The sequence below is a fragment of the Hermetia illucens genome, chromosome 6, assembly GCF_905115235.1.
Source record: "Hermetia illucens chromosome 6, iHerIll2.2.curated.20191125, whole genome shotgun sequence".
Taxonomy (NCBI): Eukaryota; Metazoa; Arthropoda; class Insecta; order Diptera; family Stratiomyidae; genus Hermetia; species Hermetia illucens.
This window is the reverse complement of record NC_051854.1, coordinates 33,977,212-34,004,982: the sequence shown is the minus strand read 5'-3', so window position 1 is coordinate 34,004,982 and position 27,771 is coordinate 33,977,212. Positions and strand designations below refer to the sequence as shown.

Sequence of the window (27,771 nt, the reverse complement as noted above, 5' to 3'; positions counted from 1 at the left end):
GCTTATGTAATTCCCTGGCTTGTGTGCTGAGTTGGGTTCTTTCTGCCCAGATTACCGCTCCATAGGTAATCATTGGTCTTACTATTGCAGTATATATCCAAAGTAGTATCTTCGGGCTACAACCCCATTTTTTTCCTGCTATGGATCTGCAAGTCATCAGAGCCCTCGTGGCTTTCCGACAAGTGTTTCCGACATGTGTCTTCCAGAGTAATTTTTGGTCTAGCGTGATTCCCAAGTATTTGACCTCTGTTTCTCGTTTCACCTCCATATCATGTAATGTTATGGCTTTCAGGTGATCCAGCTTACGCCTCCTAGTGAATGGTACTATGGTGGTTTTGGTTGGGTTGATCCGCAGTCCCACCTTCCTGCACCAGGCACTAGTAACCCTTAATCCAGTTTGGATTCTATCACATAGGGTATCTTCATATTTGCCCCTACAGATTAGAACAATGTCGTCCGCGTAGCCCTGGACTTGTATTCCAGTATTAGTTAACACGTCCAGGAGTTCATCCACTACCATACTCCACATCAGCGGCGATAGTACTCCGCCCTGTGGACAGCCTTGAGTGGTGTTCATGATAATAGAATTTGTACCTGTTTGTACCTCTATTTGTCTGCTTTCTAGCATTTTGCCCATCCAGAGTGCCAGGGTGTTTCCCACTCCTTTGCGGCTCAGGGCATCCTGTATCTCTGCGTGCGATGTGTTGTCGAATGCTCCTTCGATATCCAAAAACGCGCACAGTGCAATTTCTTTTGTTTCAATGGCGTCCCGTAGTACCTCTGTCAGCTGATACAGAGCAGTTTCAGTTGACCTTCCTGCCCGGTAAGCGTGTTGACGGTGATGTAAGGGATTACGCTTTAGAACGTTAGTTCTAATATAGTTGTCTATGACCTTCTCCACCGTTTTGAGTACGAACGATGTTAGGCAGATTGGTCTGAAAGATTTAGGGTGAAAAGGATCCTTTTTACCCGCCTTCGGAATAAAGACCACTTTTGCCCGTCTCCATGCCCTTGGTATGTAACCCAGTGCTATGCTCCCCCTTACCACCCTCAGAAGAGACTCTAGGATAATTCCTAGGCCCCTCTGGATAAGTGCAGGGAAAATGCCATCTGCTCCGGGAGATTTCATTGGTTGAAAGGTTCCCACTGCCCATCTTAGCCTAGCTTCCGAGCATACCTCTTTTGCTAGTTTCCAGCTCTCTTTCCTTCCCCTTTTATTCGTTGTTGGGGTGTCAGGCAGATTATTGTCGCCTGCCGCCGAGGAGTAGGACCCCGGGAAATGAGTTCTGAGAAGCAGGTGTACCCTGTCCTCCTCATTCTCGGTGAATGTCCCATCTTCCTTTTTCAAGCAGACAGAGGATATCCTCCCGTCTTTGGCTACAGCCTTGTACAGCCTAGTTGCTTCTGTGATCTGTTCAATCCCTTCACAGAATTCCCTAAAGCTGTTCCGTTTCGCTTCCCTGATGGCGTTGCTATACGCAGTCAGTGCATTTTTATACCTCCGCCAGTCCCCGGTTTGTTTTGCCCGGTTAAAGAGTTTTCGTACCTCCGTTCTCATTCTGGCTAAGTTTCTGTTCCACCATGGTACATCCCTTGATGACTTGACTGTCTTGGCCGGACAGCTGGCCTCATATGCGTCAATGACGATTGTGTTGAGGTCTTCCACCACCGTTTCTAATTCTAATTCGCTCCTGATGTCACCACTCCCTTGAAGGTGGGCAATGTTGTTGCTCAGGTGCATTGTGTAGGATTCCCAATCCGTTCTCTTGGGATTCCTTATTATTCTTTTTATTTCGGAGTTACCCTCAATGTCGAATCTGATTATCCTGTGATCAGACATTGAGGGTTCATCCGACACCCTCCAATTCCTGACCATCCCGTTCATTAGGGTATTTCCTAGAGTTATATCTAGTACCTCTTGTCTGGTGCTGGTCACAAATGTTGGAGTGTTCCCTACGTTGTATATTTCTAACTTATTACTAAGAATAAATTCGAGAAGGTACTCACCTCTACGATTAGTGTCACTGCTTCCCCACACTACGTGGTGGGCGTTGGCATCGCAGCCGAGAAGAAGTGGTAACGCCCTCTCCTCGCAATACTCCGTCAGCTTTGCGACTTGTTCCGGTGGAGCCCGGCTCTCGTCTCCTGGGAAGTATCCCGATGCTACCACTACCTTTCGAGTGCTCCTCCCGGCTTCCAATGAGACTTGGATAGCCACAAGGTCCCCGGTTAAGAACTCTGAAAGACATATGTATTTTAGATTACGTTTGAGAATTATGCAAGCTCTTGGTTTTTCACAAGACGAGTCCCAAATTACCTGCATGTCTCCTCCTTGCAGACCGCGAATCTGCCCCCGGTACACCCAGGGCTCCTGAGCCAGCACTATTCCAATGTTCTCCTTGGAATTTGCCCTTGCAATCACTGCAGATGCAGCTCTCGCATGGTGGAGGTTTATCTGGGCCTGCCCACCGTAACCTATTGAGCCGGATTTTATCCACAACCGGACGGTCATGGTATCGCTCATAGATTTCGTCATTGTGTAGGCTACGGAATCGTCCATCCTCATGTAGGGGGCCAAAAATTCTTCGGAGGATTCTTCTCTCGAACACGGCCAAGAGTTCGCAATTTTTCTTGCCAAGAACCCAAGTTTCCGAGGAATACATGAGGACTGGCAAGATCATAGTCTTGTACAGTAAGAGCTTTGACCCTATGGTGAGACGTTTCGGGCGGAACAGTCTTTGTAAGCTGAAATAGGTTCTGTTAGCTGGCAACAACCGTGCGCGGATTTCATCATCGGAGCTGTTATTGGTTGTGATTTTCGACCCTAGAGAGGAGAAATTGTCAACGGTCTCAAAATTGTATTCTCCTATCCTTATTCTTCCTGTTTGACCAGTCCGGTTTGATGTTGTTGGTTGATTAGTCTTCAGTGCTGACGTTGCCACCATATATTTTGTCTTGCCTTCATTGATATGCAGCCCAAGATCTCGTGCCGCCTGCTCGATCTGGATAAAGGCAGTTTGTGCGTCTCGGGTAGTTCTTCCCATGATGTCGATATCGTCAGCATAGGCCAGTAGTTGGGTGGAATTAAAGTGGATCGTAAGTGTGTTAGAACACTTCATTCAAGAACATAACGGTACACTACAGGATTACACTACCCTATAGGAGACAATGTGGTCAGCATTACGCTCGCCCGAAATTATTACCCTAATTTGACTCAAGTACTCATTGACAGCTGAGTCGACTGGTATCCAACGTCAAATCACTATACAAATCCAACTGCCACCAGTGAGATGTGAACCGCGTTCTTCCATACGACAGCCTTGCGCTTTCCGTTGTACTCATATTAATGATTATGTATCCTTTTTCGGTCAGTATAAGTTGCACTGCCAATGTCCTCCATGCTGTGAAAGTATGTACAACATCTCTTTCCTGTAGCCCTAAAAAGAAATAGAAGACTGAATTAATAATGATCAATGTCATTAAATATGAATCAACTTATCTGCCATAATTTATCCAGTATTTTCTTTCCGATTTTAGGGATTCGTTAAGGAGTAATATATTCAGCGTATGTGTAAGTGAACACACCACGGTCATATTCATTCTTCTGTTGTGGACAATTTTTTACATTTTTTTCTATCGATATTGCGGTGTCGAAAGATAATCAATTTAAAATTTCTGGATTAGGTTTTATCAGCGAGTTATAGCATCTTATTATTTTATCTTTTTTACTTATCATCGCAGTGATTTTGATTCACGTAAACGGGGATCAATACCATCTCGTAAGAGAGCAAATCTACCTTGCGGGTCCACCTCCTTACTGATTGATAAGCAAAAAAGCATTGTTAAAAAAATGTATTCTTTTATTATATCTTATACATCTATTATATAAAAAGGAAGTAGTTGGTATATACCCATTTGCGATCAATAAACTGTCAAACCTTGCAACCGATCATTCGTTTTGATGGCGCTACAATTCTTCTTTTTCTTCAGCCTTTGTCCCGCTCACAAGCGGGATTGGCTCGTCGTGGTCGGTTTCGCCATTTGGCTCTATCGAATGCCTGATCTGGGTGCAATATCGAGGCTTTTAAATCCCCATTCTGCGTATCAAGCCACCGTTGCTTAGGCCTACCTCTTGGTCGTTTACCATCGACTTCGATGTTAAAACCAATCTTGGCAAGTGAATTCTCGTTAGCGCGAATTGCGTGACCATACCATCTCTCGCAACTTTTCCCCGATCTGTGCAACCCGATAACGATCGTGGATATCCTCATTTCGGATGTGATTAAAATGTGTCACGCCACTACTCCCACGCAACATCTTCTTCTCCATTGCCGCAAGACGCCATTCATTGTCTTTCACAGTTGGCCAACACTCAGAACCATAGAGAGCGACAGGACGGACAACATTGCATTCGATATGAGACGTTCGTTGCTACGTCGATCACAAAGAACACCAGTTGTGGAACGCCACTTCATCCAAGTCGCGTTAATGCGTGAAGCAATTTCATAACGCAGTTCTCCATTGGCTGATAGCGAAGGCCCGGAATATTTAAATCGTTCAGTTCTGGGCAGACCACTGCCGCTCACAGTGATTGTGTCCGTTTCATGGGGATCGGTCGTCAAAAATTCGGTTTTGTTTAGATTCAATCTGAGACCCAGATCATTTTTGTTATCAGATGCATCATCTGCATAAAGCAGTGTGTATGGCGCTGGACGTTGGATATCCCGTGTGACGGTGTCCATAACAAGAACAAAGAGGAATGGTGAGAGGGCGCTTCCTTGATAACACCAACAGAGACACAAAGCGGTTTTGATACACCCGCCATACTTCGAACTTTACTTTTCGGATTATGGTAGAGCAATTGAACCCAGCGCACGAGTTCTTCTGGTACCAAGTGTTGTCGTAAAGCATACCAGATGAGTTCGTGTGGCACACGGTCAAACACTCTCCTAGATCCAGAAATGCAATGTAAAGAGGGCGATGCTTCTCACGGTGTTTCTCAAAGAGTAACCGCGCAGCGTGTATTGCGTCAGTAGTTCTGCAGTTTTTGACAAATCCTGCTTGATTCACGGTTATTTCAACGATTTCGGGAATACGGTTGTCAAGAATGCGTTCAAAAATCTTCATGGTGTGGAAAAGTAATCGGATCGAACGGTAATTTGAACATTCTGCTGAACTACCTTTCTTTTTCCATATTGGAACAGTGGTACTTTCTTGCCAGTCAGATGGTGTTCTTCCTTCCTGAATAACCGGATTAAAGAATTCACTGAGCCACAGTGTAGGATCCCAGCTCTTCGCTTTCCAGAGCTCAGATGCGATGCTGTCAGGTACTATGGCTTTCCCCGATTTCATTCGTTATATTGCTTCCTCGACTTCAATTTCGCTGACAGTTAACTCCTTGAGTGTTTTACGTAGGTACCTGTCGTAGAGACTTAATCCTACGGTCTTCTTAAGACATGGATTGATTTTGTGACCACAATCAGAGCCCCGCTGAGACAAGCAATAACGGTACCAGTCTATACCAAGGGCGTGGCTTAGCATTCATACTGGTGGATGCAAGACCTACCTAAATCTCTACCCAACTAAGGAGTACGGCACCCGTGTTGTAATGCAACACCACGCCAAGGCCCGAAGGTCTCTTCTCGCTTGAGCATCACCAACAGCCCCCATGAAGCTCCCACTAGGGGGCCAACCGCAAACAACCGAGCTGTACTCATATACGACAGGAATTCCCCCTGAAGTATAAGAGTCCAGGGGCTACCCCAGTTCCCATGGTACCAGTATACCCCTGGTAAGGTTTCGTAGCCAATTACCACTTCAGATGAGTCACCGTGCAGACTCAGATCTGATCGCCCCAATTAGGCCTTTGGAATAGTCGCCTACTGCATCACGGCCGGCAAACCAAAGTGAGTACAGCGTCTCTCGGTGCCCCGTTTTCCTCACCGCTACCTCGGAGCACCGGTTGCGCTGACAGTTAAGTCCTTAGGTTTTAACGTAGGTAGCTGTCGTGGAGACTTAATCCTACGGTCTTGTTAAGACATGGATTGATTTTGGGACCACAATCAGAGCCCCGCTGTGACAGGCAACAACGGTACCAGTCTATGCAAGTACATGGCTTAATATTCATACTGGTGGATGCAAGACCTACCTAAATCTCTACCCAACTAAAGAGTACAGCACCCGTGTTGTAACGCAACACCACGCCGAGACCGGAAGGTCTCTTCTCGCTTGAGCATCACCAACAGCCCCCATGAAGCTCCCACGATAGGAATTCTCCCGAAGTATAAGAGTCCAGGGGCTACCCCGGTTCCCATGGTACCAGTACCTCGTGCAGACTCGGGTCTGATCGCCTTTGCTAGGGCTTGGAGCATTCGTCTACTGCGTCACGGCCGGCAAGCCAATGCGATACAGCATTTCCCGGTGCCACCACGTGGAGGTTCTCCTCGGCCACTTGGTTTTGGTTCAGCGGACAAGGTTGCCGTCCCGTCTTCCTCCCCGCCACCTCAGAACACCCAGTTGCGCTGACAGGTGGAACTGGTCCAAATGTCGGCAATGATTGTGGAAATGGAGGATGAACAAATTCTTCAGTTCAAATCTGCTCGAAATATTCTCGCCACCTATCCGTTGCAGCTTTTAGCAAGTCGATACAGATCTCTCTCGCCTTCCCGAGTGTCCAGTTTATCGTAAAGATTTTTGTAATGGTTCGCTCGGGTGACAGCGACCGCTTTCTTTGCTTCTGGTTGGCATTCTTATGAATTTGCCAATTAGCAGGCGTTTTATCTTGGAGAAATTTGTGGTAGAGGCGTTTCTTTTCACGGACCTTCATTCGAACAGCATCATTCCAAAGCCAAGTATCACGGTTGATGTACCACTTACCCGGCTTGGTGACCCCGAGGGTTGCAGAGGCCGCTTTCTGGATCGTGTCTTTCATTTGGTTCTTCTTCTACATTCGTAATAGTCGGCAATTGCAAGAGTGGGATCGTTTCTTCTTTCTTCTCACCAAATCGCCACCATTTGACGCGCTGCAAGCTAGTGCGTTCCTCACGCTGTTTTATCTGTGGCTTAATTCGCAGGACGGCAATCAACGGCCGATATTGAGTTGCGACGGTCTCATAGGGAACGACTTTGCAATCAGTGACGGTGGTAAAATGTCGGCCTCTTATGAGAATTTAATCGATTTGCGTTTTACTGTTCCCACTATAAAATTTAGGAAGATGAGACAATCGTTTGATGAACCATGTATTCATAAGTACAAGGTCATGGATGTCCGCAAAATCGATTATACGCTCGCCACCCTCATTGCGCGCTCCGAGCCCCTTTCCCCCATGGCATCTGTTACCGTCTGCCTTTTCACCCACATGACCATTAAGGTCGCCAACAATCAGAAGGCACGTGACAAGTCTTTTCATCGAGAAGTTGCCAGAAGGCATCTTTCTCGGCGTCAGGTCGACCTGTCTGTGGTGCGTACGCGGTGAAGAAGTGAATAGTGCGATCAGCTGATATAATGGTGAGCTTCATCAGCCAATCATGAAATCGTTCGACTTCTTTAATGGCATCACGGAAACCCTCTGAGATGGCAATGCCAACACCATTTTGAGTGGGTGGGTTACCAAAATAGAGAAGTTTGTAGCCATTTTTACCGCGTTCGCGTTCAATGTCGCAGCTTTTGACACCAGACCATCAAGTTTCTTGCAGAACGCAGATATCAATGCGCCTTTTCCGAAGGCCACTTGCGAGTTCCTCGGTCTTTCCAGTTAGGGTGCCAACATTTAGCGTGCAGACACGCATTTTCAAAACGCATTTGTTTTGTTCGTTGTGTTTGGACTAATTTTCTTACGTCCTGACGCCGTCCATGCGTCAAGAACCCTTGCCCATTTCTCGACAGGACCGGGGCCCGTCCTGCCGCTTCGACTGAGGTGGATGCTCTAGTATTTCTCCAAGGCTTGTGACTCAATCCGATAATCATGTTTGTAACGACATTGTTTGCATTTTCTTGGTCGGCCTCTCGCGAGACCTGTCACCAAGAGAGATCAGGTAGTAGTTAGCATAGTGGAATAACTCCAATTATACTCTATTTATCTCTTTCCCTGATCTCAGCATTTTATTTTTATTTTACTGAGGACAGTACAGAGTACGTTGCTCAAACCCTCCTCCTTTACCTGGGCTTGGGACCAGCTTACTATGTTAATAGCTTGGCGGAGTTTTGATGGCGCTACAATTGATCAACTTATACACCTTTCACCCTGGTTGGTGAAAGATTAAATTCTGAAAATTACTCAGATTTGTATCCAAAAAATCGGACATTGAAAGATGAGAAGGAAGACACTCACTCAGAAGATATGACCGGATCAGAGCTTATACTTCAAGAGTTGCTGAAACATCAGAAAAGCAAGATGCATGATTTGACAACCTGCGAGTTTGAGCTTCCACTTCCAGGACTGCCGAAACATCACAACAACATAGTGTACGAATTACAAATGTGCGAGCAAAGTTTCTATTTTCAAACCTGTTAGAATTCCCGAAAAGTAAGCCATAGGCCGTGAAACTGGACGCCCACGCCAGGTTCGCTCAAGATTGATTGAAAGGATCCCAAGTATATCATCAGATTGCATCACTTCTTTTAGTACCTGAAGAGAAACAGCAATTTCTGCAAAAATATACAGGCAGAACAAGGTCTGCCGGAATCAGCTAGTCTATTATATAACAAGTTGGAATACCGGAACCTGGACTCTTCGGGTACAAAGGCTTTTGTTCATCTAAGCATGTTTTCCCACTCGTACACAGTTAAAAATTCAAAATATTGCTTGACATGTTTCCAAACTCCAACTCGCTTTTCATATCAATTTACTTTCAGATCATACATGTCTGTAGAGTGCAATAAATTCACGTGAAATACCAAACTTTATCCTTCTAATACTTAATTTAATAATGTTAATAATAACTTGATTGCTTTCATGCTGATGCCAAATTTTGTAATTCTAGAATAAACTTAAGGGTGTTTTCCGGGTAAATGTCTAAAATATAGTAATGTACCATTATTAACTTCATTTGAACAGATATCCTAATGGGGTGTATTTCTAAGCCTAGATTTTATATATATGTATCACTGCGACTTTTTCGGATGGATATGTTCAGAGAAAGAGACCTGTTTCATTTTTTGGGGCAAACATTTTAAGTTCGACCACTTTCGAAAAGTACTAATTGAATCCTTTCATTCATACATGACTACTGTTGGTCCCTTTCCCATAACCTAGCACAAAATGATATAACTGGTTGAACGTGCAGCGGTTCACAGCCTACATATTCTCACCAAATTTTGTGGCACTAGCTCGAGTGGTTTCGAGGTAAATCTCTTGTAGCAGATGATGGAGAAACAGATAGACAGCTATACTGATGGACAGAAAGACATTGAATCGATTTTAATAAAAAATGGAAGTTATTGTAATACATATATTCGTTTGTGATCGATAGACTCTGAAACCGTTCAACCAATCGGCATGAAAATTGGAATTGGCTTTTAATGGAAAATATTTTGATACTAACCACCTTGTTGCACTTTGCCCCTAGATAACGTTTGTACTCAGTGGCGACGTCCTCCAGATTTGTGGAGTAATGCACGAATGCTCTGAACAGCCTAGGCGGCACCCTCAAGGCCATAGAAATATAGAGGGGATGAGCGGCCGGTATTTTTTTATTTTCAGTTTTAGATTCGCGTATGTTTTTCGCAAGGTTCGCGAGATATTCCTCTATTCTATTCAGACTCCGGTGCAATCCTCAGATTGGTTAAATGGCACCAGGCATTTTGGATAATGAGACGTGAGGGATTGAATGATTGAAAAGAACCCCGCCCTGAAATTGCCCAGCTTGACTAATACAGAGACATGGAAGCGCTTGTCGATGGGACATTTCAGTGAAGCTGCTGAATTTGCGGGCTGGCCTTCACAATCAGTTTTGCCATCTTTTTAGGTTTTTGGGTTAGCTTTCCGAAAACGGGATATCACGCAGTGCCACAATTATAGAGGCACCACGTTGCTGAGTACTTTCTATAAAATATTTTTCGCCCCATATGGCCAGAGCATCGGCTCATATCTAAGAGGTTTTACTCCAGGTAAATTAGCATCAGATTAGATTTTCTCTTTCCGGCATGCGAACTGTTGAAAGGTGGCCGTCAGTTGGATCATCTCGTTCCCTAGCATAACAGAGAGCATAACTAGGGTAAAACTGTACAAGGCCATAAGTGAATTGGGAATGCCGACTAAATTGATAAAACTTACTAAGCTGACCTTGACCAATGTATGAGACCAGATGAAAGTGACACGTTCATCTCGAGACTATTCAACATATACAACCTTCTAAGACAAGGGGCACAATCCTCTTCAAATCCACCCAACTACTGACCTATGCTGACGATATTCGCATCATCGGACGAACAACCCGAGATGTACAAAATGCCCTCATTCAGATCGAGCAGGCTGCGCGAGATCTTGGGCTGCACCTTCATGAAGGCAAGGCCAAATATATGGTGGTGATGTCAGCATCAAAAACGAAAGAAACAACGTCGAATAGCACTGGGGTCCACAATCACAACCAATAATAGCTGCGACGACAAAATCCGTGTGCACTTGTTGGCAACCAGCTGGGCCTATTTCGACTTTAAAGAGCTGTTCCGCATGGGTGAGGATGATCCACTCTGGATGGTCTATAAGGAAAATAGAAAGGAATAGGTAGAAAAAATTAGAGAAAAAGAAGACGCGGCAAGTCCTGCTTCAGATAGAGCAATGGCGTAGGCCAGACCACCGAACAGGTTTTATGGACATCGAATTGGTGAACTTCGGCGCAAAACCGGGATGTCTCGAGTTCCTTACTACTGTAGGCCTAGACCGAATTCCGGTTGTTGCGCCGTAGACGATGATGACGAATATAGATTTACCCCTCCGAGAGGTTTCTACAGTAGGAGGCAAAGGACGGGCGGAAAGAATACATTGTGAAAGCAGTTGTTTCCTAGGATTCCGTATTGAAAACACCGTTGGGGAACATCGAGTATGACGAAATGACAGATTTTTGATGCAAAAGCAGGCAACGTCTTTAAATATCATAGATCATTAAATATTTGGGGGTGGTGCTCGCTAGCAAGTTTAACTTTTTTTGGCATAGTCTAAGTGCCCCGATAGGAAACACAAAAGGTTAGTAAATTTCTAGCAAGGTTTATGTATAATATCAGAGGCAAAAGCATCTTCGCAGACAGCTTAACGTCTATCTGAATGAGAAGAGTGAAGAACGTAGTGGAACAAAGAAAAGTCAGTTCGATATTCCCGCCAATTGCGCTGAGGCTGTGAAGCGCATTTAGAACAAAATTGAATGAGGCAGTTGACATCATCGCAGGAACCGAACCGTTAGATCTTGTAGCGAACGAGGCGCATTATTTATACTAAAGAAGGAAGGAAATCCATCCGAAGTGACTATGGACTTCCAAAATGCCACTAAGAAGGAATTTTACATGAGATGGCAACAACGATGGAATAAGTCATACACTGAACCTGTGTTTTAAGTAATGAGTAGCGCGAAGGCATGAAGAATTCAATTGCCACCTGGGACCCTTCCTTATGTTCTATTGTCCGAGGTCTAATATGAAGGGGAGCTTGTGTTTCCCCTGGCCGTACTCCTTCCGGAAAGTACTGATAACTTTTCGTTGGACGGAGTCACATTCACCAGGAGTTTATGCAGTATCAATCGAATATCACGGTCAATTAAAGACTTAGCGTTGTAGGTAAGATATGCACCAAGTTTACCTTACCGTAATAGAAGCAGTTATTCTAAAATCCAAAGGAGTGAGACATTAATTCCTCAAGGAACCGGTGCGATCTTGCTCTCCTCTTCCGCGGTAAAAGAGTATCCTCTAAAATACTCACAGCTAATAATAATTTATCTTTTATAATCAATCCTGTACAATATTCATATCCATACACTGTAAGTAATTGCAACCACTCGCGCTTCGGGTATAAAGGTTTTGCGTTCATCTTATGTAACAAACTCTATAAACTATGGGATAATGACGTCATACACGTTGTAGAATGCAGAAAAAATGGCAATTTCACCCCCTATAATTTTGTTAATAATAGTTGGATTTTCTTCAAACTTATCCAAATTGTGCACTATTATATCTCTTACTCCCATGCCAATCTGTACTTCTGGGATGGCCATAAGGCGGGTTTCACACAAAACCTTAAAAATAGTTATCGTTCTGCTGCTTATAGTCTTTCTAAATAAAATAAAACTATGTAGCTAAAGTACTGAGGAAGAGAGTAAGTAGCTCTCGAAATACATATCTACAAATTATAAAAATATATTGTAGTAGGAGAAGTTTAGTTTTATTCTGTTCCATTCATAGTAAATTATAATTCAAAGTCAATATCATCATCAACCGGCCATCCACCCATCCATATCTCTCACAAAAGAAATATGATATAGATGCACCTGAGATGACGACGGTAAATATAGAGTTTAACATATGAGAAGAAAGAGACCCACTCCGTGTATTGGCCGTTCATAATATATGCAGACAAAACTTCTTCATACCGTCTGAGCAAGCATAATTTGTATGAATCACGGGAAGTGCAGTAAGAAAATTAGATTTAGCGCTAAGTGAGTTAATTTGCAAATAAACAGTTCTCCAAACTCGCCTAACTACTTTCCAGTGGAGTTTGCCAATAGCTGCTCCCTTGATTTAAGTCAGGAGTGGAGCCTTTTTGGCTGCTCCGACTAAATCCTTCTTGGCTCTTTATTAGGCTTCGGAGCGCACCACATCTTGGAAGCGAATTATAATCCATGTGTTCACCACATAGCGACCGTGACACCGGAGCAAATCGTGCTGTTACCACAATCCCTTCATTCTGGAACTTTACAGTGGTGCAAAGTGAAGCTCGGACACAAAGATGTTTTTTAAGGTTTTGTGTAAAACAAAACCTTATTAAAATCGATTCAATGTCTGTCTGTCTGTCTGTCACACGCATTTTTCTCCAAAACGGCTAAACCGATCCGAACGAAATTTGGTGGACAGATGGGAGCTATAAAATCCCACGCATACAGTGAGTAGCATAAATTTAGGTGGAGTTTAAAGGGGGGCTCCATCAAATGATTTATTTAAATCCATCAAATGATTTATTTAAATCGCTTTCTAGAGAATTGAGGGCAATGGAATTTTTCGCTATATTACAGGGAGCTGTCGTGCACTCGTCGCTCCTCATATCCTTTTCTTTTTCTTGAGCCTTCAGTTCACAAGGGGGGTCAGCTCGTGGTGATCGGTTTTGTCATTTTATTTTATCAAATGCCTGATTAGGATGTAATCGCGAGACCTTTAAATCCCCGTCCAGCGTATCAAGCCACCATTGTTTTGGCCGGCTTTTTGGTTGCTCACCATTGCTTTCGATGTTCTTTCAATACTGGTTGTTGAATTCTCGTTAGCGTGAATTACGTGACCACACCATCGAAAACGCCTCTCTTGCAGTTTTTCGACGATCGATGCAAACCCATATCGATCGCGGATATTCTCACTTCAGACGTAATCAAAACGTGTCACGCCACCCGTGCAATGCAACATCTTCGTCCCCATTACCGCAAGACGCCGTTCATTGTCCTTTATAGTCGGCCAACACTCAGAACTATAGAGAGCGGCAGACGGACGACATTGCAGTAAATTTTAGATTTGGGACGTGCGCTGATACGTCGATCACAAAGGGGATCACAGGTCGATCACAGTTGGGGAATGCCACTTCATCCAGGTTGCGTTAATGTGTGAAATAATTTCATTACGCAGTTCTCCATTGGCAGATAGCATTCACTCGAGATATTTAAATCGCTGAGTTCTGGCAATGGCCAGAACCTGCCCCTCGAGATATTTAAATCGCTGAGTTTTGGAAATGTCGGTAACCTGCACTCCGAGATATTTAAATCGCTCAATTCTGGCAATGGTAGTAACCTGCCCAGAACTGAACGATTTCAATATCTCGGGTCAATGTTATAAGCCAATGGAGAACTACGTTATGCTCTTCACATAGGGAAACAGAAAACCTGAAGCGCCAAGCTTCCGGTTTCCCGACTTGTTTTCTTTATAAGACCATTAAGAGTGTACGGAAAGAATGTAAACAACCGAAAATTACAAAGCTTTATTCATGTAAATAACAAATCCTTAAAAATCAAAGGAAAATTTATTCTCATTAATTTCTAAAAAAAAAACTGAAATTCGACAAATGAGCAAATTTTATCTCAAATTGAGTGGGACACTTAGAAATCTTTATAATATGAAGATATGATGACAGCTTGCAATCTGCTTGGCATCAAGTGCACCAGTTTTTTGCAATAACTGGGGTCAATCCTATTCCATTCGTAATTCAAAGAGTTCTTTAAGTCTTTCATGTTAGAAATCGAATAGTTTTTCAAATTTTCCTCCGAATATGCCCATAAATGTTCGATAACATTAAAGTCTGGGAATTGAGAGGGTGGATGAAAAACATGCGGGCAATTATAAAGGAACCACAGTTGAACATTTACGGTTTTATGTTTCGGATCGTTATCCTGATAGAAACAATCGGCTACATCCAATTTCTGGGCACTACTCGTAACATTTTTGCTTCAGAATCTGTAGATACTTATACTGGTCCATGATTCCGTCAATAAAATGTAAATTTCCTAGCTCAGCGACTAACATTGACCCCCAAACATCACAGGCCAACCTCCAACTGTTGGCCGTCAGTTGTTTTCTTTATATTCCTCATTTGGCTTTCTCCAAAAATATGATCGGCCATTGGAGCAAAAAACGTTGAACTTACTTTCGTCGGTAAACAATACTATTTCCAAAATGGAAGTTAAGTTTGGAACACTTAACTTTGGATTTTTTTTTATTTTCCGTACTATCCATCGTTTTTGGATGCTGATATTCCGTTTGTTTGATCTTGGTTTGTTTTTCAAAGTTTTTCTTGTTTTAAATAGTTTAATGTGTCATAAACTGTAGAATGACTTCCTTTTACAAAAGTCGCGATCTGTCGTACTGATAAACCGTCTTTAAAATGATTTATAATAAGCGCTGGAGAGACGCTAAACAAGGAAAATGCATAATCTTCGTCAAATCCTATTGGTAAGAGAGAGATCGGTGAGCTTTTGCTATTCTTTTACTACGGCGTGCTCACGCATATAGCAAAAAGCTGTTTCACGTATTCACTTATACATAAGCAAAAACTTGCCAATCTCACCAATACATTGGCAAGTCCGGGTGGTATGTCAAACACAGCTGATCGGGTTTTCGGTACATCTCGCTCATGCGCAAGGGCAAAACAATTTGAAATCGTGTGTACTCGCACTGATTTCCCTCCTTGAGGGGCAAGGGGGAGTGAGGTAGCTGTCTAGTATCTAACTGTGACTTTAAGGTTTCTCAACGTAGAATGAAAATAGGATAGTTCGCTTGTGTCCGCCGAAGCGAATGGTTCGTTCTGGCGATTGCTCTCGACTGTGTTCAGATTGGACTTGTGCGCTGTTGCCAAGTTTACGATCATCGTTATTCAATTGTTTAGCTGTGTTTGATTAACGGTTTATTTAACTTTAAAACAATGCCAGTTAGAGTTTTAATAACCGTGACTTCGCGTTAACAAAGTGAAACCGGTACAAGCCTCGCGCCTCGAGTGCGGAAATCAGCCTTACTCGAGGGACACTAAACACTGTCCCCGTCCATAGCGGCCGACAAGACCATTACGGCCGAAGAAATGATAAGTGACGACTGCCCCATCATAACTGTCGACGACGACCAGAGCTTCCCTCCTGGGGACTGGTGAAGCAAATTACTGCGTTAACTACATCCAAGGCTTCCCAGATGAATTTAAATTTGTTTCAGGTAAGTCTGTCTTCAAACGAAAACAAACAGACTTGGGCATCTAGGACAACGAGACCCCAGCGAACAAAAACCCATATTATCTCTTCTCTGACAACGAGCATCGCCCCGAAGCGACGCACGCACGTCCCGGAACCTCGAAATCCGCCGACACGGCCATTCCACCGTTAGTCAAACATACGAATTAGCTTTCTCCCCCCGATTTTCTTGTATGGATTGACTGCCAGGACACTGGGTCTTGTAATCAAGAACATAGACAAAAATGCCACATTTGAAATTACCGACAGGCTCAAAGTCCGGCTCACTTGTCCCAAAATCCATAGGAAACTAATACATTTAATTAAGATCACGAAATTGGAAGACCATTCCTTCACTTTGAAAGAGGAGAGGAAGCCAACCCTCATCCTCAAATGAATCTCCCCCCATGAGTTCACTCCCGAAGACGTGGCTTCGGAAATCAAGGACCTAACGCAGATCATACCTGTCCGAGTAACTAGGCTTTCCACCCCGTGGTCACGAGCCAATGGCACCAATCTGAGCCTCTTCCGTGTAACTTCCAACTCTGACGCAGAGGCCAATATAGTCACAAAAAAATACCCTACTGTATTAACGGATCAGCTGGAAGAAGCCCCGAAAAGGGAAGTCACCCATTGCCAACTTCTCTAAGTGCCTCCGTAGGCTGGAACCTATCCAGCGTAAAGAAAGAGCAAAAAGCATCCCGCATTTTCGATCTGCTTCGTTCTTCCCCCCCCCCCCCCCCCCCCCCTTGACAGACCTTCGCCTATTCGTGCCTCGCAGCCTAATACTTTGCCTCATGCCAACTGGACCGCCCTCCCTCACTGATCCCATCTTTTGACGATCTTAATCCAGGCTGGGGGAAGCCCCCAACGTAAAATTACATACTCCCGGTTACAGTACTTTCCGCTACGGTGCGGGCAGAGGCACAGCGATACTAGTCAAAGCGGGACTAAGGGCAAATAATATCCCATCGGCTGTACTGGCGTCAAACTGCCTGTTAGCAGTAGTCTTTCTGTCAGGGGCGATGGCATCCTCCGAGTCCTAATACGTTCTCTTTGCTTCCCGGGTGGCACAGGTCGTCACCTCACTCCCACTCTGGACGAACTCTGGGAAATCGCGATCAGTTTCGACGCCTTCATCCTCGGCGGTGACCTAAACGCGAGGCACGTATCTTGGGGCGACTCAGTTAACAACGAAAACGGCAAAGTGCTCTTCGATTGGTTCCAGTCAGGCACATTCCTTAACGCAGATATTAACGCGGGAGTGCCACCCTTTCCTGGTGCTTCTTCTTTCCTAGACTGCTTTATAATCTCGTCCAATCTCTCAGCATGTGTCACTATCTGCTCCTCTTTAGCAGCCCACTCGGACCATCATGCCCTCAGCCTCTCTCTACATCTACAGCAAATTCTCCGTTCACTCCACCGTCCGCACAAATGCAGATGTTTCAATCTGACAAACTGGGATAATTTCCAACGCGACTTAGACAGTGTGCTGGGCCCTCCCTTGGACAAATCACGCATCCACTCTAATGTTGAGCTAGATACATACATCCGGAAAGTGAACCCTGCCTTCGAAACTACAATTAACAAGCACGCTCCAGTTAAAGAACCTGGTTACTACAAATATGGGTGCCTTTCCCCCTCAACCCTCTTCTTAGTCCGCGATAGAAACAGACTACTGCAGCGCAGGAAGCGTTTATTTCACCGGTTACGGAACAGATGCAACGCTGACTACCGTCTCCTCTCCGAGATCATCAAAGACCTGTCCAGCAAAATCAATGGAGCTATTCGGTCCGAACTGAATGCATCTTACAAGAAACTCTTCAAATCTCCCAAACCCGGCCCACAAGTTTTCTTAATAATTAATCGATAGGCCGGAAGAAAAAGATATATACTAACTTCAACCAAACCCCGATAAAAATAAGTAACCAGTGTCACCCCCCTGAGGAAAAAATATTCGCCTGCGAAGACTATTTCAGCCACTTATTCAGAGCCAAATCGCCAGCGGACCCCATCTGGAACTCGGTGGTCGCCAATGCTGTCAGCGATAAAAGGTTGAGCTTGGAAGGGTCTTATCTTTGCCCCTTCTCTCCCAGATGCCCGGCTGATACAGTCAAAACAGGCCCGTTCGTCTCCTTCTTTACCTCCCTAGAAGACGTCGAACTTGCCATTCTCCCATTGCAACAATAAAAAATCTTCGGGCCCCGATGGCATCCTTAACTTTGTTCTGCGGAAGTGTGCGCCTACCATCGTCTCGCCATCCTCTTCAACAACTGCCTGAACAGCGGCCACTTTCCGGTATCTTGGAAATCAGCCCTTCTCATGCCTATCCCTAAAAAAGGGTGCTCGGACGATCTCAAAGATATGAGGCCTATCTCTCTTCTTTCCAATATTGGAAAAATCTTCGAACGTATCCTACTAAGTCACCTCAATAGACACTACTCCACCATCATTCCACTTAATCAATTCGGCTTCGAAAACCTCAAATCCACTGAGCAGGCAATCATGTACCTGCAAGAACATATCCTCAATCAACTGAAAAACAGGCCTTGCACCGTAGCCTGCGCCTTAGACCTCGAAAAGGCGTTTAATTCAGTTTGGAAAGAGAGATTGCTCTACAAACTAATCCAGTTCAATTGTCCCCTTATTCAGAATCCTCGCAGACTTCATCTCCAACAGAACTGGCCACGTGCGCTTCGATGGACTACGCTCCATCAACTTGCCGGTAAACTCAGGAGTCCCTCAGGGATCTTTTCTAGGCCCCAAACTTTTTAATATCTTCCTCCACGATATTCCCCTCCCTCCCGTAAACTCTCCCACGACAACGGAAACTCAGGCAGCCCTTCTCCCGCCCTCTTCCCCCAACGACAATGGTCCTCCCGCGTCAGGAGGGATTCTCTTCGCTGATGACACCATCCTATATGCGAGTGGTCTCAGGCCCTCACTAGCCTCCCTCTCTCTCAATATCCTAACCAATAAGGTCATCGCTTATTTCAACCGGTGGGCCCTTAACTTTAATTCCCTTAAGTCTGAGGTTATTTGCTTCAGAAACCCCAGTGGGAATTACCACTGGCGCACAATGTCAGAAAGCAAAAACCTGCATTTCCACATGGCTAACCACACATTCAAGCCGAAATCAAACATTAAATACCTGGGAATCTCCCTCAACAACAAACTCAAATCCAACCCTCACGTCAGATCTGCTATTGCCAATGCCTTTAAGGCCTCAACTGCCTTAAAAAGCCTCCTCTCATCCCGGGTCCTGTTCCCTGCCACCAAAACCCTTTTATACAAAACTCTTATTCGTCCAATCCTGACCTACGGTTTCCCAGCATAGGCATGTCACCGAACGTAGCAGAAGCCCTCCAAGGCTTTGAAAGGACGATACTCAGGAAATGCACGGCCAAATACAGAAGGCCAAACCAAAAATTTCACCAAAACTCTCTTCTGTACGACCTTTCCGGGGTTTGCCCCATAATTCCGCACATGATCATGTTGTCGCGCGTCGGACTGAAAAAGTCGCTGTCCCACCCCAACCCGCTGTTAAAAGATCTCGCTAAACGCAATGCATTGTTACGCGAGCAGAGGTACTAGGCGTCAGGGCTGGCTCTCCTCTCCGACAGTAATTCTCCTCTCAAACATCACGTCCCCCCTCATTCCTTCATCTCCTCCTTTTAACAAAGCTTCTCCCCGGACCACAGTAGATCTACTATAGGCAGTACCCACACTAAAATGACCCGACTTACGAATGCCCTGCAGAAGCTTATCTATACACATCAGATACGCTAAAGAAGGACAAGGCATAATCTTCGTCAAATCGTATTGATAAGAGAGAGATAAAAAGAATATGTCAGCCATGGCACCAAGCATGTTCACCCATTTAGCCGAACGTAGTAGTTTCACGTATTCACTTCTGCGTAGACAAAAACGTGCCAGTTTCACCCACACTTTGGCAAGCCCGGCGGCATGTCAAAAACAGCTGTTCGGATTTTCGGTACATTTCGCTCATGCTCAAGCGCAAAATCACAGTAGATCTACTATAGGCAGTACCCTTACAAAAATGACCCCACTTGCAAATGTGCTTGCAGAAGCTTATCTGTACACATCAGAGACGCTAAACAAGGAAAATGCATAATCTTCGTCAAATCGTATTGGTAAGAGAGAGATCGGTGAGCTTTTGCTATTCTGGTACTACGGCGTGCTCACGCATATAACAAAAAGCTGTTTCAATACATTGGCAAGTCCGGGCGGTATGTCAAACACAGCTGATCGGGTTTTCGGTACATCTCGCTCATGCTCAAGGGCAAAACAATTTGAAATCGTGTGTACTCGCACTGATTTCCCTCCTTGAGAGGCAAGGGGGAGTGAGGTAGCTGTCTAGTATCTAACTGTGCGCAAAACAATTTGAAATCGTGCCTACCCGAACTGATTTCCCCCCTTGAGGAGAAAAAGGGAGTGTGGTAGCTGTCTGGTATCTAACTGTGCCCCGGACTTTCACAGAGGCTAAACGCGTAAGTCCAAGGTTCTGGCAGACAATCCCCGCGCAGGTGTAGATCACCATTTATTATTTTTCTTTACTTAGTCCAGATTAACACAATAGACACTAATTAACCTGTACAATATGTAATACCTCCAAGCATAAACTTCTTCCCTAAATTAAGGTCCCTCCTATCAATTAGGCTCCACAATACATGCCCCGCAATATCAAAGTCCTTCATCCCTCCCGCCTTGGGTCACTGTCCTTGCACAGGTCCAAATCGAGTAAAAGGTAGTCCTTTCTCAGAATGCTACCACCATTGAGAAAGGACTGCGTTTTACTCCAATTCCGTCGATCAATCCTGTCCATCGGTGACTAAAAACTCCCCTTTTCCCGTTTTCCAGTATGGAGTACTATTTTGTGTTATGTTTGTTTAATTGTAAGTTATAAATTATTCTTAGGCTTAAGCACATGTTAAGTCAAATGAGCACTGACATGCACTACTTTTTCACTTTATAACATGTAATCGGCTAGGCCGGATATTTCCGTAGGTTAGCGTTATTATTCCTTTTGTACCGCACATGTATCTCTTTTCTTTGCTCAACAAATAAATCTGAATGAAAATAGGATTGTCAATTTCAAGGGGATTGCAAATTTTGGGGATTCTCTGCGTTTTCTGTTAAAAGAGTAACGGTATTGCCAGTTGTCCGAGTTTCAATTTGAGATCAGTTTTTCTCATTTTTCAAACTTAAATTCGTTGAAAATTAATTTGGATAAATGTTGCTTGTGTTTTCAAGGATATAAACATGAATCAGGCAAAAATAAGTTTGTCTACTTCCTACATTTTTTTAGACCCCTAAAGGCAGTATAAAAAAATACCTTAATTTCCGAGTTTCACTTTGAGTCACTGTATTTGTTTATATATAAGTTTCAATTTTCTCGGAGGCAGATTCCTGATTTTATCTTCTTATTTTTATCGAGATTCAATATGAAATTTTACAATTACATATCACTAAGAAACACCCGGAACATTACCAATGACCGCATCCGTAAGGTTTTTGTAGATCCCATACACACCAAATTTTATATACAATCGTATTCTGACAAATTGTGTGGGAGCGAATAACAGTTAGTGAACCGATTCCAATGTTTTGTTTTTGTATCCTCACAAATGAATGTATAAAATGATTCTGTATACACATCTGCATTATATGCTGACTGCATTAGGAGATAATAACCTTCGAAACCCGAGAGCCATAATACGTTGAAGCGGCATCTAGTCATTCGGTTCATTCGCCGCAACCGAACCGAATGGAACCGTATACTTGTGAAATTGGCCTAAATGTTGCGCTACAGAAAAATACTCTCATGACATAAAGTTTCGTGCGAGTAGCGAGATTCACATTGACAGAATATATTACCGCCAGTGTGTGTACATACGAAGATTTAAAAGATGTCAGCTGTACAGTGAGTCAGTGAGGTTTATTCTCGCCTAGGGAACTGTCTGTGCTGGTCAAAGTCCGCCGCCGGGATTTAAATCGAAGTTTGTCTTTATCGAAGTTGGTGGAAGTGGTGGTGCGAAACTACAGAAACTATCGGCTGAATCTGGAACGCAGAACTGTGCAATTTGTATCGATTAATTCCGACAGGCAACCAAGTGAGTCGTAAACTGCCGAGAAACCTTGGCTATTTAACCTTTGGTATGGTCCAAAATATTGTTTGAATCGATAAGGGTAAAGTAGCAAGTATACTTCCAGTGCATATCGTTGCTAATGAAAGACCTACTTCGTTGACATAAGATTGCATTTTAATATGAGGGTACATGTCGGTTGCATAATATGCCGGTTCTAAGCGGCCTTTTTCGCAAATTTTATGCTGCACATTGTCGATTCACTTAAGCATGTTAGCGGTGCACCTCGGTCAGTAGGAAGGTGGTCTACACTTTGTCAAGAAAGTTTAAGGCCACCCAACTTTTCAAAGTTTTCAATATAAATTAAAAATTTCTCAAAATAAGTTTCTAACTAGTAAAATGATAGTAAAATAGAAATTTTAAATTCTTTTTTAAATAATTCACAAACTCGTAACGACTTTATACTTATTTAAAAGACATTATATTGTGCCATGTACCACAGAATACGCACATGTATTAAACAGTGTCAACCACGCATAGAAAGTGCCGGTAAAAATAATAAGACACACTCTGTTTTCTAAAAAAATCCTGAAAAAAATAAAAGGATCCCCAAGAGTCGTGTATGCATCTGAGGAGCTAGCATCCCATTACATTTTTCTGAGTAATTAACTGAGGTTTTCTGGTGTAACGCATCAATAATTAGAAAACAGTGGCGGGTAAAAAAATTTTTAGAAATTTACCCTAGAACCGCCCTTAAGTTTATCCTAGAAGTACAAAATTCGGTATCGTCATAAGTAATAATAATACACAATTTTGGAAAGTTTGAAAAAAATAGAGTTACTATTAACAAAGCTATAGAAGATCCAAGTTTTGTATTTCAAGTGAAATTATCGCAGTCTAAAACGTGTGTCACGTCATGATCACACAAGTAAACTCATATCAACAGAGGAGTTGGATATATCAAGGAAAATTTTGAATATTTAGCTATGTACAAATGAAAAAAAGGCGCATAGGAAATTTTTCACACAAGATGAACACAAAACCTTTCTAATCGAAGCGTCCAGCTTCCGATTTCAGACTTGTTTTGCATTACACACAGTCTAATTACATACGCAGTATAAGTGCGTAACGGTGGCATTTTAGGAAATTTTAGAAATATATGTATAGAAATAGATGCAATTTCAAGGTTACCGGTCGACTCAGCAATCAATGAGTACCTGAGTCAGATCAGGGTAATAATCTCGGGTGAACGCAATGCTGACCACATTGCCTGCTGTAGGGTACTGTAATCCTGTAGTTTTCCGTTACGATCTTGAAGAAGTGCTCTAACACACTTCAAGGCCCTGATCTAATTGGATTGTTGCGCCAACGATTATTATTATTATAAACACGTTTTGATCACATCCGAAATGAGGACATCCGCGATCGTTATGGGTTTGCACCGATCGTGGAAAAGTTGCGAGAGAGGCGTCCTCGATTGGTCTGAACATCGAAGTCGATGGTAAAGGACCAAAAGGCAGGCTGAAACAACGGTGGCTTGATACGCTGTATGGGGATCTAAAAGCCTTAAGATTGCACCCAGATCAGGCATTCGATAGAGCCAAATGGCGAAACCGATCACGACGAACCGATCCCGCTTGTGAATGGAACAAAGGCTGAAGAAAAAGAAGCAGAAACTCTTACTTCTTACCATGCTGTGTCAGACGATATTTCGTACTATTTTGTGGATGTTGCTTCTTTGAATGTTGAGTTCCTTCGCTTGATAATCATGTCGCAATCAAACCAAAAGAGATAACAGCGGCAATACTGATACTCATTCCATGCTGTCTAATCGGTGTTCATGTGAGGAATTGTTGGACTTGAAGTAAGTCTTCTTCTCAAGTATACGACGTAAAGGATTCGGTTGACTTGATTAAACCATTGGGAACTAATGGTGGTGTATGGTATTTACGGTAGGTATTGTATGGTTTAGTAGAGCCTATCCAAGACGTTGTTACTAGCAAGTTCAGAGCCTGCATTCCCGGGGAAGCATTAACAATCCAGTGCCATTTAAAACTATGTTTTGTCGTAACCCGTGGCATAGGGTTTGGACGGGTGCCGGTTGCGAGGTTGAAAACATCCAGGTATTTGGAGCTGAAAGTGACTTCCAAACGATACTCCTAAGTTTAAATGAATAAATCGCACATTGATTCTTGCCGAAAACATGATAAATTTCCTCAATTATGCAGTTTGGCTTGTCGACATCGTAAACTATACTGGTGTCAACGAGATTCAGTTCATCAATTTGGTGTACTGTAAATTTGAGGAGACTTCAAAATGCTGGAACCAATGCTTGTGTTCTGTTGAGATCTCTAGTCGTATCTCCAAGATTGATACATTCCTGTATGTTAGATCGAGATGTAACGGTTGATACAAAACTGGAATACTTGTGGTAAGCCTCCTTAATATAGTTTATTGCTCCTTGAAAAGCGTTCGGAAAGTTGAGACGAATTTTATTGTGATCAATCGTATACCAGACCTTAAACCCCTTAATGCGGTTTAAACCTAACTGTAGTTCTTCTTGAAGGCATTTTAATTGGGTGTTTATGTCCTACTGCTTAGTTTTTTTTTTTTGCTATGGATCCATTGATTAAATTATTTTTTTCTGATAATCAGAAAGGTTGTTGATATCGTGGTACTTCTTCATTTACCCCGAATATTACTGTAAACAGTGATCCAAGAACTCCTTGTCATTGCTTCGAATTAAGAAAGCGCAAGGTGTGGAACACTTCTGCTTTTAATTCATTTTAGTGTTCAATATGATGTTCACATTCGAGTTCTTCGGAAAACTTTGTGCTTTACTGAATTCCAAATTGTTCCACAGGACTTGAAGGTTACCTTTTAAACCGCCTCGATTTAGATATGTGTTCGATGTATATATAACAAACGGCAAATTTTCGTAATTGCTCGTCGGGGCCTTCTAATGTAGCTGGACAGATAAAACATACCTTTCCGTCCGCACCACGATGTTGATGGAGAGTTTTCGTGTTTCACCAACACCAAATCCCCGATCTTCAAATTAGTGCGACTGGTATTTCATTTTGGCCTAAATATTTCAATTGTCATCGCTTCCAGAAATAATTTTTTACTTGGTGGACAATCTTCCATTTGTTTATGAGCGATTTCTCTGATGATGTTGCTGGAATTTCGATTAAATGAGTTAAAGATTCTTAGTCAGCTGGATCATTGCCCACTTGACATAAAGGTCATGAATTCAAACAAGCCTCTATTTTCGCCAACAAAGTATAGAGTTCTTCGATGTTCAAAAGCTAAATGCCTTTTCGCAGATTTTACCCAAGGTTCCCAGGGCCCACCGAAATGTGAATTACCGGGAGGGATGTACTTCCATTATATTTCTTCATTGATGAGGAATTCTGCAGTTTTTGTCGCTTCAGCAAATGCCTTTCTCAATTTGTTGCCACTCCCTACAAAGTTAGTGCCATAATCACTGTATGTGGTGTGACTTTTCTCTCTCCGTACTATAAGCCGTCGAAGTGCTGCAATGAAGGCCGGCTTCTAGATGAAATGCTCTAATAGATAAGCTAAAGGGAAATGTATGCTTTTGCCGTTTTAGCACCTCACTTTATAGTAATAGGTCCTGCGTAATCCAAGTCGGTTGTGGCAAACGGTTTTCCCATATATAGTTGAGGTGGCGGTAGGTAACCCATCAACTATTTGTTGGGTTTCTCTGTTACTCGAAAATACGTCATCCATTTAACTAAGGACAATGCATTAATGTTCTAAAGTTCTTGTCACATGGTTCGCCTTGTCACTTAAAAGTTTTGCAGTGTTCATTCTATTCTGAGAATTCCATCGGCATCTAACCATGGATTTAGCACCTTAATTTTACTATCATGTGAGATGTCCTTGTACTTTCTGTAGTAATGTTTTCAGTTCAGGTTGGAACAAATATTGCTGATAGAAAAGTATGCATCGATTTTTTGCGGCTTGCACTTCCTCGTACGTGAAAGGGCCTGTTTATTTGGACATGTGGTTCTTTGTAAGCTGGATGAATCACATCGTATACACTAAGACTCGGAGCAACTTTGGCAGTGACGAATACCTGATAAGTATGTCTGGTTTGCTGGCTCAATTGTTATCGTTGATATCGAGCGCATTTTATCTTCGATAACCTCTTGATCAGTAGTTGTAAGACGATTTACAGCCAGTATCTTACAAAAGCCAGTGTGGGCTATTTCACCATAAAGTACTGTCGACGAGTTCCTCAGGTAGTATGTCTCTGGAAGTGATATCTGCGGCATTGTCTTTCGTCAGTGCATCTGGAATGGAGTCGTAGTAAACAAGACCTACCCGATTCACAACAAACACTTTACAGCTAGTTTTCGAATTCAAGCCAGCACTATTTTGGAATCAGTCCAGTAAAATGTTTTTTACACTATTCCAACCATATACTTCCTTCTGTTGTCTTCATCAATAGAACAGCTCTACAAAGTTCAAGTTTTGGAATAGAAAGTGTGGCGCAACCCTTGTTTTGACTTTTAATAAATGGGGTTAAATAAATCCATGTTTATCGATCACTCTTAAATAGATTGAAGCAGCATATACCACGCTGGATGCGTCACAGAATCCATTTAAATTAACAGTAACCTTGGTTATATATTCTATCCATCTTGGGATGCGCAAATTTTCAGGGCGACGCAGTTGGTTTCGTATATTCAACCAGAGTTTGACGTACTTCTCTAGTATTTTATCATTCTAGCCTATTTTGAGTAAGTTGTTGAATTGTAATTTTACTGATAATGATACACGGCTTTAACGAACCCCGTGGATTGTATAGTCTTGCTACTTCTGGTAGGATGAGACGTTCAGTTGACTTCGTGTTTCTTGACAGATATACTTTGACCGTGACCACATCGTGTCCTCGGTGCCATTGTAAACCTAGCGTTTTTACTTCTTGGGTTAACTCAGAATCGAATGGCAGGTGAGTTTCTCGATCTTCTGGTGTAATATGTTTTGGTTGTCCATTTCCGCAGATGAAAACCCCTCTTATGTAGAGTTGATATCAAATAGGTTTGCCTTCGTTTCAGATGGGTTACCTCACTGGCACCCGTTAGAAGGTCATCAACATAGAAATCTGTCAAAATTATTCCGCAGGCCTCGTGATAATGGAGTTGTTCATCCGTTGCTAACTGCTGTAACGAATGTATTGCTAAGAATGAAGCAGGCCGTGCCATAGGTTACTGTTTTCAATCTCTAATGATCGATTCCTCTATTTGTGTCAAATCGCCATAAAATGCGTTAATTGTTTCGGCAATTCTCATGTACTTCTATCTGCCGATACATTTTTTTATGTCAGCAGTAATGACAAATCTATGGCACCTCCATCTCAACAGCAAATACAGGAGATTTTTCTGGATCGTTGGCCCGACGTGGAATAAATCATTTTTGTGATTTTCCCCTAGAAGATTTTTGGGAGGCATTAAAGACAACTCGTAGTTTGGTTGTTGAACTGCTTTCCTTAACCACCTCGTAGTGTAGAAGATAAAAGCACTTTTCGATTTACATCTGATTCTCTGCAACTTTTTCCATTTGGCTAAATCGAAGATATTTTTCGATAAACTGATAATATTGCTGTTTTCTATTATTATCTTTTCCTTGACGTTTTTCCAACAGCTGTTGATCGTATTCAAGACCCAAATAACACGCATCAAAACTTAGTATTTTGTGCACATCCGTGTTTGAATCTGTTGATCACAAATATGTGCGCCAA

The 27,771-nt window shown here is 43.0% G+C and overlaps 1 protein-coding gene across 3 annotated transcripts in view; it reads left to right on the top strand.

Annotated features, from left to right (window-relative positions):
* The first annotated feature begins 15,477 nt into the window (after nucleotides 1–15,477).
* Nucleotides 15,478–27,771, top strand: part of LOC119658811 (protein ABHD1) — a 50,885-nt gene continuing 38,591 nt past the window's right edge. The window contains exon 1 of one of the 3 annotated variants that reach the window (XM_038066532.1): nucleotides 15,478–15,880. In XM_038066532.1, the coding sequence (XP_037922460.1) occupies nucleotides 15,860–15,880 (21 nt within the window). In that variant the 5' untranslated portion in view covers nucleotides 15,478–15,859. Of the gene's footprint in view, nucleotides 15,881–21,792; nucleotides 22,029–27,771 lie in introns of those variants that run through there. The other 2 variants (XM_038066534.1, XM_038066533.1) reach the window with 2 other exon arrangements.